A 13,034-nucleotide genomic window follows, 5' to 3' on the forward strand; every position below is an offset into this window, starting at 1 on the left:
TCTGCTTCCGGCTCAGCCATCGAGTTAGACATCCGGTGCCATCTAAAATTAATTCCCTCCGTCACAGTGGAAGTTTACAGCCGTTCCTGCTTTCTAGGTTCCGGTGGTTGCGCAGCTTTCCGAGTTTATCAGAAAAAATTCCTTCTATATAACACTGCTGGGAGAATCGGGAATAAGTAACATGAGAGAAGTACTAAAGCTGCAACGAGTCCCCCTTTCCTTTGAAAGACTATTATATGTATGGCGGCCATCTTGGTACACCCAGTGATTGTAAAGTGGTTCTGAATGACACCAGGTTCTGGTCGATGGATGAATCTCAAGCCCAGAATGCTATCCTCAGTTTGCTGGGAGAGGTGTCCCCGAGAGACCTGCCTAAGGTTATCCAGTGGATGAAAAACGGCAGTAAGCATAGGCACTGCAGAATGACCCTTTCCCAAAATTTTTGAAATGCAATCTCAACATCTGACTAGTGCTGATCAATGAAATTATTATTACTGGCTCAGTTGTGAGAATTTGTGTTATTTACTTTTATTACACTGGTTACTAGTTCTAAAAGTTTTTTAATTTGACAAAGTAACAATGTTGCTCTAAAAAGCCAGGAACTCACATGGTAACTGTCTGTAGGTTTATTACACACACAGTTTCTTGTCCGTAACCATGGCGACATAAAGGTCTGCATAAGATCTGAACACAGGAATTGAAAAGACTATGTGCAAAATCCCTTCAGTGTTTTTATTTTAACTGCATTGGAGAAACAAACATGTTGTAAATTGTACTTAGATTTGAAAAGGGTTAATTGTCTTTTCTGTAGGGGTCCAACAATCTGGGTCCCCAAGTGATCATGAGAATATGAGCAAGAAGGTGTCCTAAAAGGCAACACTGTGTACTAAGCTTTCAAGTTATTTACTATCCACAGGATACAAGATAACAAGCTGATTGGTGGGGGCCCTGTTACAGGCTACTGACATCTCATACATTTGTCATTATGTTAAGCTGCAACGCAAAGCTTGGCCTTTTATAATGTTTGGCACTGTGTTAGGTATGCAGTGAGAGCCTCTTTAACAGCTGATCAGTTACATCTGCAGGAAAGAATTTCTTTAACATCATATCAAAAAAAGCAAACCACTCACAATTTCTTAGATTGTCTTGAAATTTATTACACTATCCTGACAAAATCAGTGAGGCTGTATAAACAAAAAAGCCTATGAAAGTGGCTTTTCCCCAGGAAGGTTGGGGTAGTCTGCATTGAGGTCCTTTTCTGATCTTTCCTAATGGTAAGTTAGTAGATATGCAAAGTGAGAGATGGTTATTGTTCCCTCACATCATTCTCTTCAATGAAGTCTTCTCTGTTTCTTAGGTGAAATAGAAGAGCTAACCACAAGTAATGCAGATGTTCTCCTTCGGAATATTGCTGATGATTTACGAAATTGTTTACCAGTAGAAGCAATGGTAGCATCAGAGAGACAAGCTGTGGAAAATGTGAGATAAGTACTGCCCCAGAATGATCATGGTACATTTCATGTTCAACAGCGGTTATATTTCTTCAGTAATTACATATTTTACAGGTTTTGTGGCAGGATATATGTTAGTAAAATACTGTAGTGATATATTACCAGTATGGTTCCATGCATTCTCGTTCATCTTTATTTCATGGCCCAGCATGGAGGCATCAACGATAAATCAACTCGAATTGATTGATTGAATTGGTATAAAGTCTTGTAGGCATAAAGTGCAGCACTACAGTCAAACTCTCCCTGCCTCAGAACACCCCTTCTGCTGTGATTGACATCATTCACCAGAACTCAGGAGAGCTGATTAGTGATGATTCTGGGCAAATGGGCATCAAATCTGAGGTGGGGAGAGCTTGACTTCAGCGCTTGACCTCTCGCTTTAAAGAACATTTACCACCAGGATCAAGGATTGTAAACCAAGTACACTTACATGCTGGTGTGTGCCCCCACTGGCAGGATCTGTTCTTCTTTTAGCTGGTTATGCTCTGGTTTTTAAGACAAAAAAAGGCTTTTAAATTCTGAAAATTTAAAGCTGTACTCATCTCCTCCATCGTTCCCGGTGTCCCACGCCGTTGTCTGTTAGATCCATTTCCCTGTTTGTTAACAGGGGCACGGAAGCTCAAATCCAACACCTTCTGGGCAGCCTGGCATGCCTTACCTTCTCCTGTAACCGGGACTCATACAGCGGGCACGGTGCAGGACTCTGGGAGCGCCGGAGCAGGTGAGTACAGCTTTATTTTTTTTTAAATGCCATAAATTTGTTATGGAAAACATTTCCATAAATATTCTAATATACAGTACATATAAAGCTGATTATTTAGTGAAGTTTTCTCCCATATATTCACTTTCCTTTTCCTATGTATTTTCAGATTCAGAGGCTCCAGAAGCCGACAATTCATGTAGATGCTTTTCTTTATAATGACGATACAATTGACATATTATGTGAGGAAGGAAAGATGAGCCGTAATTACTGCATGTCATGTGGTTCTACAAAGACCGCTCCTCTAGGTGAGTACCTGGCTGCATAATGTAGAAGATAGACCCTTTCAAAACTGCAGCTAACCCTAGTACCCCTTTTTACTACAGTCTATAAAGCTGATATACAGGTTGCTGCTTGGGTACTTCCTAACCAGGGTTAGCTACAGGTTTCCGTAGGCCCCTGGGCAACAGAGACTGTTCCGTGTGCCCCTTTGCAGTGAGCTCTCGTGGTGGCATTAAAACTACTGAAACTAAAATTCCTCCTGTCTTCTGCTCCCTAAAATATTCCCTATTTATTCATACCAAACACACCCCTCTTTTTATATAAAGACCCCATATGGATTTCTTATGTACAGCCTTGTATGCCCCCCAGCAGCCCTGGGTCCTGGCACTTGCCCGGGTAAGCCCAGTGCTGGCGTCGGCCCTGTTCATAACATTCGTTTTTGGTTACAAATTACGTAAGAGAGTTAGTTAGTTGTACCTTCCTGCTTCTGTCGCACATTACAATGGTTGTTGTACAGTTATAAGGCATTTCTCTCTATTAATGTGGAAGAAGTGTAGTGAGCTTTGCTTCATGAACAATCTCAGAATAGAAGAAAAAGCAGCAGCTCTACGTAAGTTTTCAGCGAATCTGAGAATTCCTTTATTTCCCAAACATGTTTTACATGGTTTACAAAGGAAGTCTCTGATTCACTGAAAACCTGTCACCTCGAGACCCATTTTTAGCACTCCCCCAGTCCCCACCGAGCATAGTAGATATACTGCCACAGAGTTTTCTTATAAAAAAAATAGGTTTTACAGAAAAAAAGAAATGTTATATAGTACCTTCAATGCCATGTGCTCTGTGACTAGGCATTTGTCACCTGGGAGTGGCTATAGAGGAGCAGCCCCCCCCCCCCTTGGGAAACCGCTCCTCCAAGGGTCTCCTGGTGACAGGTTCCCTTTAGAGTGCTGCTGCTTTTTCATCTGATCTGCTTCATCTGATCTCGATCATGGCATCTTGGATCATCTGCTGCGTGCACCTGCAAGAATGTAAGTAGATGTCAATATGGTCAAATTGGTTGCTGTCCCAATTTTCTGTCGCACAATGTGTAGTATATGTATTATAATTCAGATATTAACATTGACTGTCTATGTTATACTTTGCAGATTTTGTATCCCATTCCTTCTCCATACCGGAGCTCCGGTTTCTATTTCACCATGCTTTACCTGACCTGAGCGGTAAAACTTTATTAGACGTTGGGTCTCGTCTAGGAGCAGTCTTATTTGCGGTAAGGAATGAACTTAAATGGGTACTTTGACCTGTCATCTCTGGGAGCATCCCCATTTATAAGATTAAAAGAGTTGAATCCATTCAGGTTATTCTGTGCATGTTTGTTTCTCTCAAAGAAATAGTGTGTGAGAAATAGCTACACAGCAGAACCCTATCACAATATATAGCCACGTGTCTAAGCCCTTGATTCTGTAAAAAAAAGAGATCAACCCAGAAAATAAGACCTAGATACAAACAGCTATATCTTCTAAACTGTGGCACCTAGAAACACAGTACAGGTGATATTTTAAAGAGGAGAACCATCCCTTTAATATCATGTGATACAATTTTTGTGCTTCTAGGTGACACAGAACTGGAGATATCAGATGTTGAAGGTACACTTGAAAGTGTAATTATATAGCTTCCACTCTCCACTGTAACTTTAACAGTGGATATCTCAGTGTCCGAGGCACCTAAACACAATACTGATGCAATATTAAAGCGGGATCCACTTTAAAATTACACTACAACTGTGTTTATAGGTGCCATGTTCAGAAGATATAGTTGTTTGGTTGCCCTCCTCCAGTCTGTCAGCTGAAGGTAGAATGGAGAGAGCTGCAGAGGAAGAGGAAATTCAATGGAATTCAATGTTTGGAGACTTGTGATGTTGTTCAAAAAATTAAAAATATGACTACATTTGAATAAATGTAGATTTTTTTGTTTAAGAATAAACAGGATTTTTGTTAATGGAAAAACAAACCCTAACCCATTTTTCCAAGCAAAAAATAATATACCGTAATACCATGTCTTATTTTGAGGGAAACACAGTAAATTGCCTAAAACCATAATTTATGTTGTCCTGTGTGTTGTATAGCCCTCACATCAGTTTTAGAAATACGGTTACTCTAACCATGTTTTGCAACCCAATAATTTGAATAATGTGAGTCAAATCAAATATTTAAAGTATCATTTTTATTTTGGCTATATATTCCACTATAGGGTTACATTTACAGTTCAGCCAGTAGATTGGATGGAGTAGAAATTAACCCTGAACTCTGTGATCTGCAAGAGAAGATCATCAATAAATATAATTTTTTAGACAGAATACAGGTGAGTTTAACACTTTTTAATATTGTTTTTATTAATGAGCTCCTAGAGGATTTACACAGTAGAATTTCAATATTTGCAGATGATACTAAGCTGTGTAAAGTAATTAATACTGAGGTTGATAGTTTAGCATTACAGAGGGATTTGTGGAAGCTTCAGGAGTAGACAGAGAAATGGTTGATGAGGTTTAATGTAGATAAATGTAAAATTATGCACTTGGGCCATGGAAATAAAAAGTATAATTATGTTCTAAACTTTGGGGATGGTAAACTCAATTTTAGTGATCAGAGCCAGGTGGCTGCTGCTAAAGCAAATAAAATTATGGGATGTATCAAGAGAGGAATTGATTCTCATGATAAGGACATAGGGGCATATTTATCAGGACCTCTACGCACCGCCAGTGGCGCAGAGGCCCTGAAATAATCGCAAATGCTAGCTTATTGCTAGCTTTTGCGATTATTTGCCCCAATCCGCCACCTTCACGCCAGTGGGGCGTGAAGGGGGGGCGCAGCCGGCCGAGCGGGGGGCACGGCCGGACGGGAGTGGGTCGGTCGGCGCGGGGCGTTACTGTCCCCGCGCCTACGCACTCGCTGCTGCCGGCGACTTTTCATACATGACATGAAAAGTCGACGGCTGCGTTTTTTTCTACGCCAGGCCCTGCCTGGCGTAGGATGAACGCTGCGCTACTGGCAGCCCGATACAGCAAGAGGCAGGAGCCAGCGTATGATAAATATCCCCCATAGTTTTTCCCTTATACAAATCCCTGGTCAGACCACACATGGAATATTGTGTACAGTTTTGGGCACCAGTGTACAAAAAGGATATAGTAGAACTGGAAAAGGTGCACAGGAGAGCAACCAGGATTATTAGGGGAATGGGGGGATTAGAATACAAAAACAGATTACTAAACTTGGGGTTATTCATCTTAGAAAAAAAGATCCAGGCAGGATGGGAAGGATTTTTTCCACTGTTTTGGGGCAATTGACATCTGCCTTGCAGGGTGTTTGCACTCCTTTGGTTCAACACGGTATAATTTAATAGGTCGGACTTGATGGTCTGAAGTCTTTTTCTAACCTTATTTAGTATGTTTCTATGAGTTTATACCTATTTAGTTGTGTTTTCAGGACAAATAAGATGACATCCCATTGTTGCGTTCCTCCATCCACCAATAGTATGGCAGCTGGTTCCATTATAGTAAATAAGGGTGAGCTGCAGTACAACCTATGAGACGTGGACATGGTTTTTGCGAAAATTAGCCCCTTTAAAGGTTTATTGACTGTGTCTGTTGTATTTTCTAAAGTTCAGAGCAAAGATATTGAATGTGATCTTCCAAAAACTACTGAAAAAGCAAGATGGGAAGTTCGAAATTACAAACATTAGGTTGGGTTATATCTCCATATACATCAACGTACACAAATGAACTTGGTTGCGTTGAAATAGCTGTAGCCTTACACTTTGGGCCGGTACCTTCAGTTTATATTTTTATAAATCGGGTGTTTTCAACACTTTGTCCATTTGACTTGAAGTGCCAAATCTGCAGCACCCAGCAAGTGCTTTCTATATGTACTTTATACTGAGTGTAGGGAGCACTGGAAGCCATGAAGTTCCTCTAGCTGTTCCTTGAGGGATACGAATCCCTTTGAACAGCTGATCACCACTGATCTGATATTAATGACCTATACTAAGGAGATGTGATCAGTATTACCTTCATGGGAAACCTCCGTATGTGTACGAGCTGCTATCATCAGCTTTACCTTCCTTCCTTCAGGTGCATCATGCAGATATCTGCAGTCAGAAGACCCTCCTGCAAGGAGCTGATGTGATTGTACTAAACAATGTTTTTGAATATTTCCTGAACAAAGAGGAACAAATAAAGTACGCAATCTACTTTTCTAAACTTATTTTCATGAAATCAATATAATAACACATACAGTATACTTTCTTTGTTAAAGGGAACCTACCACCACAAATCTACCTATAAAGGTAGATCGGGTGGTTGGTGGATCAATGGGACGTGAGGATAGCCCGCGCCTGTTTCGGAGCAGTGACCGCGCGGGCCTGCTCTTCTGCGCATGCGCAGATGGCAGGATCGCCGGACGAAGGCGTAGCTGCGCGCCGAAGATGGTGAGTAGGAGGGGAAAAGAGGCTACCGGGGCGTGGAGTAGCCGCCTCGTGTAACCTCAGATGCGGCTACTCCACGCCCCAGTAGCCGCATAAGTAAATTTGCATAAAAGTCTAATAAAAGTTAACAAAAAAGTGTGGGGACGTGAGGATTAGCCCTTAAAAGGGCTATCCTCACGTCCCATTGACCCACCTACCACCCGATCTTCCTTTATAGGTAGATTTGTGGTGGTAGGTTCCCTTTAATTATTAACCTTAAAGGGGTTGTCCATTGTTGGCAAATAATTAATATTGTTTGGGTGGTGAAAAGTTAGTTTTCCAATATACTTTGATTGCTGTCCTTCTAAAGAAAGCTTCATGGTTTATTTCCTATGGATATGTAATGTCACACAGGTGCACAGCTCGTTATATCCCTGGTCATGTGATGTCATACAGGTGCACAGCTCGTTATATCGCTGGTCATGTGATGTCACACAGGTGCACAGCTCATTATATCCCTGGTCATGTGATATCACACAGGTGCACGGCTCATTATATCCCTGGTCATGTAATGTCACACAGGTGCACGGCTCATTATATCCCTGGTCATGTAATGTCACACAGGTGCACGGCTCATTATATCCCTGGTCATGTAATGTCACACAGGTGCACTGCTCGTTATATCACACAGCTCTGATTGCTCTCTGTGATATAACGATCTGTGCACCTGTGTGACATCACATGACCAAAGACAGGTTAGTATGCACAGGAAGTAAACAATGAAGCTCTTTCTAGATTGACAGCAAGCAGAGATCTAGAAAACTGAGAGGAATTGATACAATTTTCCAGTAGATTTTCTGTATAACTTTTCAATATACAAAAAAATATCAATTATATGCTAAAAGAAGACAACACCCTTGATGGGTTAACCCCTATCATGTTAGTGATTGTTCAAAATGAGTTCAATACCCCCTTAAAAACCTCCTCCAACCTTTAGAACAAATTAGATGCAGTACTCCATGGTCTTTTAACTTGGACATTTTCAGAAGTATGTCACATTCCCTTTGCAGCGACTAACAGCTCTTTCACTGTTATCATTCATTGTAAATTTCCACACTTTAGTTGTTATAGAATAAAAACTGTATGGTATGATTAGCTTATTCTTTGTGGTCTCAGCTTCTCTCTGTGGTAACAGTCTATTACTTTCTAGAGCCTGGATGTTTATGTATGAAAACTTAAGGAAGAAAGGAAGTCTTATAGTGACAGTACCTGGTTTAAAGGAATCCTTCAGCAAACTTCAGGTTGGTTGAACAGAACCCAAAATGAAAATACAAGATGCCCTGAAATAAATGATCACATCAGGCTTGTGCTGCTAGAGCTACAGAACCAGAGATGTGGGCTGGTAAATTAATTCTTGGGAATGTGAGCTGCAGATCAAGATCCAGCTAGCAACAATTTCTATGTCTGTATCTGCTGATGTTATTTGAAAGATGAGAATGTTATTTTAATTCTGATGATGGTTCTATCTGCTATAGAACCCAACATATAATAACAATATTAATAATCTTTATATAGCGCTGTCTAATTCCGTAGCGCTTTACAAATCATATGGGACATATACAAATATAATATTACATTACAGAGCACAAACAGTCATATGGAACAATAGGAGTGAAGGCCCTGCTCACAAGAGCTTACAGTCTATGAGGATGAGGGGGTGACACAAGAGCTTACAGTCTATGAGGATGAGGGGGTGACACAAGAGCTTACAGTCTATGAGGATGAGGGGGTGATACAGAGCTTACAGTCTATGAGGATAAGGGGGTGACACAAGAGCTTACAGTCTATGAGGATAAGGGGGTGACACAAGAGCTTACAGTCTATGAGGATAAGGGGGTGACACAAGAGCTTACAGTCTATGAGGATAAGGGGGTGACACAAGAGCTTACAGTCTATGAGGATGAGGGGTGACACAAGAGCTTACAGTCTATGAGGATGAGGGAGTGACACAAGAGCTTACAGTCTATGAGGATGAAGGGGTGACACAGAGCTTACAGTCTATGAGGATGAGGGGTGACACAAGAGCTTACAGTCTATGAGGATGAGGGGTGACACAAGAGCTTACAGTCTATGAGGATGAGGGGGTGACACAAGAGCTTACAGTCTATGAGGATGAATGGGTGACACAAGAGCTTACAGTCTATGAGGATGAGGGGGTGACACAAGAGCCTTCAGGGTGCGGTCACACGTTGCAGTTAAAACTGCATCACAAATCAACAGGTGAAAGACATTTGTGGAACACCTTTCTCCTTCAAAATCAAATTCACCCATACCTTGAAAATGCTGTAGCGACACTGATGCAGAAACATATCTTGTTTAATCTCTGATCCGAGTGGTTTTGCTGGAAAAAATAAAATAAAAGACCTTGGGAAAGCTGGGTGCTGTTGGCTGCAGTAAATTACACGGAGCTTCCTGAACTGTCAAGACAGGACTTATCAACCTGAGCTGGATGACTCATACACAGCAGCTGGGAGATGATGCACCAATTGATTACTTCTGCCTGTCATGGACAACACAGTGAATACATCACTCTCTGGTGCACAGCATAATTGGGGTAAGAGGAGAAGCGCTGAGCCAGCCACAGGAGCGACAGAACCTCATTATCATATTTTATTATTGTTTTTTCAGCAAAACCATTCAATTCAGGGATTAAACAAGATATGTTTCTGCATCAGTGTAGCTACAGCATTCTCAAGGTATGTTTGGTTCGTAATGCATAAAGGAAAATGGTAGATTTCCTTTAAGGCTGTGATCACATGTGACGTTTGCTTTGCTTTTTGAAACACAAGGCAAACCCCCGATCGCATATGCATTTCCATAGAAACGCATGCAATCGGTAACCAGTACCCTCTGTTGTGCATTGTTTAAATGTGAAACAGCAGGTGATGGCACCTGAGTGAAGTTGGCCCCCCACCTTGTTCAAATCAAACAAAATTGGTGTCAAACGTTTGTGCTACATTTGTGCTGGTTTGTGCAGCAAAAATTTTCGTTTGTGCCGCTATTGTTTTTAAGATATTAATGAATGTTTCCAGGGGTCATCAGAGGTCAACCAGCCCCCCCCCCCTCGCCCACATTGGCCAAACCAAAAAAAAACTGGTTGGCGAACAGTTCTGCTACGTTTGTGCTGCTTTTGTTTTGAATATATGAACAAAAAAATTAAAGGTCAAAAGTTCAAGCAGCCCCCCCACATTAACCGAATTGAACAAAACTGGTATAAAATGTTAGTGTTATGTTTGTGCAGCAAAAATTTTCGTTTGTGCCCAGGGGCGTAACTAGGAGAGGCTGGGCCCCATAGCAGATTTCTGCATGGGGCCCCCCTTACCCTTAAAATATATATATATATATATATATAGCAGGCACACGTCTGGAGAGGAGGAGAGGTGAGCACGGCACACCACTCCCCTCTCCATAGAGAATAGAGCCACATGGCCGTTCTTACGGACAAAGTTTGAGCACGCTCTATCTCTTTTGCTTGAAACAGTGAGTACTTGTTGTACTCACCGTACCGAGCACAGGTGGTATAGAAGCCTATGGTGGAAGTATATCCGGCAGCACATTTTCAGTCAGATATACGTCCCCCCTACGTTCTTGTGAATGTACCCCTATACAGACATGTTTATACAATTACACACATTTATACACTGATATATACACACCTTTATATACACACACATAAAGTTCTACACACGTATACTCACACCCATATACATAAATATACACTTATACACACATTTATGCACTCATATACATTTATACACTAATACACAGAGTATATACAAACTCATTCAGTATATACCCACATACAGTATACACATTATATACATATACAATACACAAACACATACAGTATACACTGACCATATATACACATACATGCAGGATAAAAACACCATATACACACATGCTGCATATACATACAGAATATACGCCAGAGGTAGTTACACCACTGTTTGTGCCGCTATCGTTTTTAAGATATTCATACTTTTTTTCCAGAGGTCATCAGAGTTAATTTCTTCCAAATTACAATGTGTTTGCTAGCTCCCCCTGGTGATCAAACCAGGGAAGTGTCACTAAGTTTGTTTTTTACCAGTTCATCCTTAACCTATGTAAACACCTGAACAAACCTTAAAAATGACAGCGGCACAAACGAAAATCTTTGCTGCACAAACCAGCACAAACGTAGCACTAACACCAGTTTTGTTTGATTTGGTTAATGTGTGGGGCTGGTTGAACTTTTGACCTTTAATTTTTTGTTCATTTATTCAAAACAAAAGCAGCACAAACGTAGCAGAATTGTTCGGCACCGGTTTGGTTTGGGCAATGTGGGGGGGCTGGTTGACCTCTGGAAACTTTCATGAATATCTTAAAAACAATAGCGGCACAAATGCCATTTTTGTTTGATTTGAACAAGGTGGGGGGGGGGGGCAACTTCACTCAGGTGGTGATGGTTACTGATTTTATGCATTTCTATAGAAATATATATGCGATCAGGACAAGCAACGCCCATGGGGGTTTGTCTTGCATTTCAAAATGCAAGGCAAGCGTCACATGTGAATGCAGTCAGAAAGAGGGAATTCTAGAAAGGACACGTCATCCCCTACCCGTGGGGCTTGTAGTTTAGTGGGGTAAAGGAGGTGAATGCTTCTCTTCAAATGAATTCAGAAAGGCTGTATGTTTTCTTGTACTCTTTTCCTACAAGTAGGAAGTTTATAGTATTCTTGTCTTCACAGGTCAATATACAACTAAGTGAGTGGGTGGAAGAAATTGAACTGGATACAGATATCTTCTTGGGACCGGACACTGACCAAGATGCTCTCAGTGACATTCATTTATATAAAGTCTTATAGAAAAAGGTGACTGTTTCTTTAAGAAAATAAAGTTTAACTGTAAAACAAATGTGGCTCTATATCTGCAAACTTAGGCTACATTCACACTAACGTGTGCCAGCCTGGTCGTAGCTGGGGCGGGCACACATCTGGCGCGCTGGAGAGGAGGAGGGGTGACCCCCTCACCTCTCCATAGAGATGCACGGTGTACAGCCGTGCACATGGGGAAAGATAGGACATGTTCTATCTTTTACCAGTTTATGGAGCAGTATCACTCCGTGTGCCTAATGTTGTCTATAGGGAAGGTATGTACAGCTGCAAGCATACAGCCATATATACATCCCCTATACATCCATGTGAATGCAGCTTTACACTGCATCTATGATGCACATTAGGTAAGTAGATAGCATTATATATATATCTATATACATTGCCATTATGTTTAGCAAGGAACTTCTGGCAGTGATATAGATGGTCATAATCTAGGGAGAGGCTTATTCATTGAATGTACCTGCAAGTTAAACCACAGCAGTGATTACCAGTAATCCGCAGTACATTACTCAGCATGGTCACAACAGGTACGGGTAGCCTCCCGGAGGTTTTTAGAAGTATTACATTAGGTAATTAACCCCGTATTGACCAGGCCCCTTTTCGTTTTGCATTTCCATTTTTCACTTCCCACCTTCAAAAATATATAACTTTTTTTTTTATTTTTCAAAGTAAAGAGCTGTGTGACAGGCTGTTAGAAATTGAACTTCATAGTGACAGTATTTAATATTCCATGCCATGTACTGGGAAGCAGGATAAAAAAAATCCAAATGTGGTGAAAATGGTAAAAAAAAAAACACATTTGCGCCATTTTCTTGTGGGCTTGGTTTTTACAGCTTTCACTGTGCATCCGAAATGACATGTCGACTATATACTTTGGGTCAGTACGATCACGGGGATACTAAAAGGTTTTATAATGTTTTTATACATTTACAAAAATTAAAACCTCCTGCAGAAAAGAAAAATCCTAATTTTGCCATCTTCTGGCGCTAATAAGTTTTTCATACTTCGATGTATGGAGCTGTGTGTGATCAATGGACCAAAAGAATACGCACTTTATTAAATATAAATACACACAATAACACAATACAAAGAAAGTGGAAAAACATTTAAAGGACATCTACCACCATGTAGAAGGATTGTAAACCAAGC

At 40.9% G+C, this 13,034-nt stretch overlaps 1 protein-coding gene across 1 annotated transcript; it reads left to right on the forward strand.

Moving 5' to 3' along the window:
• The first annotated feature begins 13 nt into the window (after window positions 1-13).
• On the forward strand, window positions 14-11,904 carry LOC140069617 (uncharacterized). Its single transcript, XM_072115510.1, has 8 exons — window positions 14-402; window positions 1,358-1,479; window positions 2,381-2,519; window positions 3,639-3,760; window positions 4,741-4,851; window positions 6,617-6,723; window positions 8,159-8,249; window positions 11,739-11,904. The coding sequence occupies exons 1-8, from the start codon at window positions 237-239 to the stop codon at window positions 11,853-11,855; spliced, it is 975 nt and encodes a 324-aa protein (XP_071971611.1). The 5' UTR covers window positions 14-236; the 3' UTR covers window positions 11,856-11,904.
• The last annotated feature ends 1,130 nt before the right edge of the window (window positions 11,905-13,034 follow it).

Source organism: Engystomops pustulosus, chromosome 7 (genome assembly GCF_040894005.1).
Source record: "Engystomops pustulosus chromosome 7, aEngPut4.maternal, whole genome shotgun sequence".
Taxonomy (NCBI): domain Eukaryota; kingdom Metazoa; phylum Chordata; class Amphibia; order Anura; family Leptodactylidae; genus Engystomops; species Engystomops pustulosus.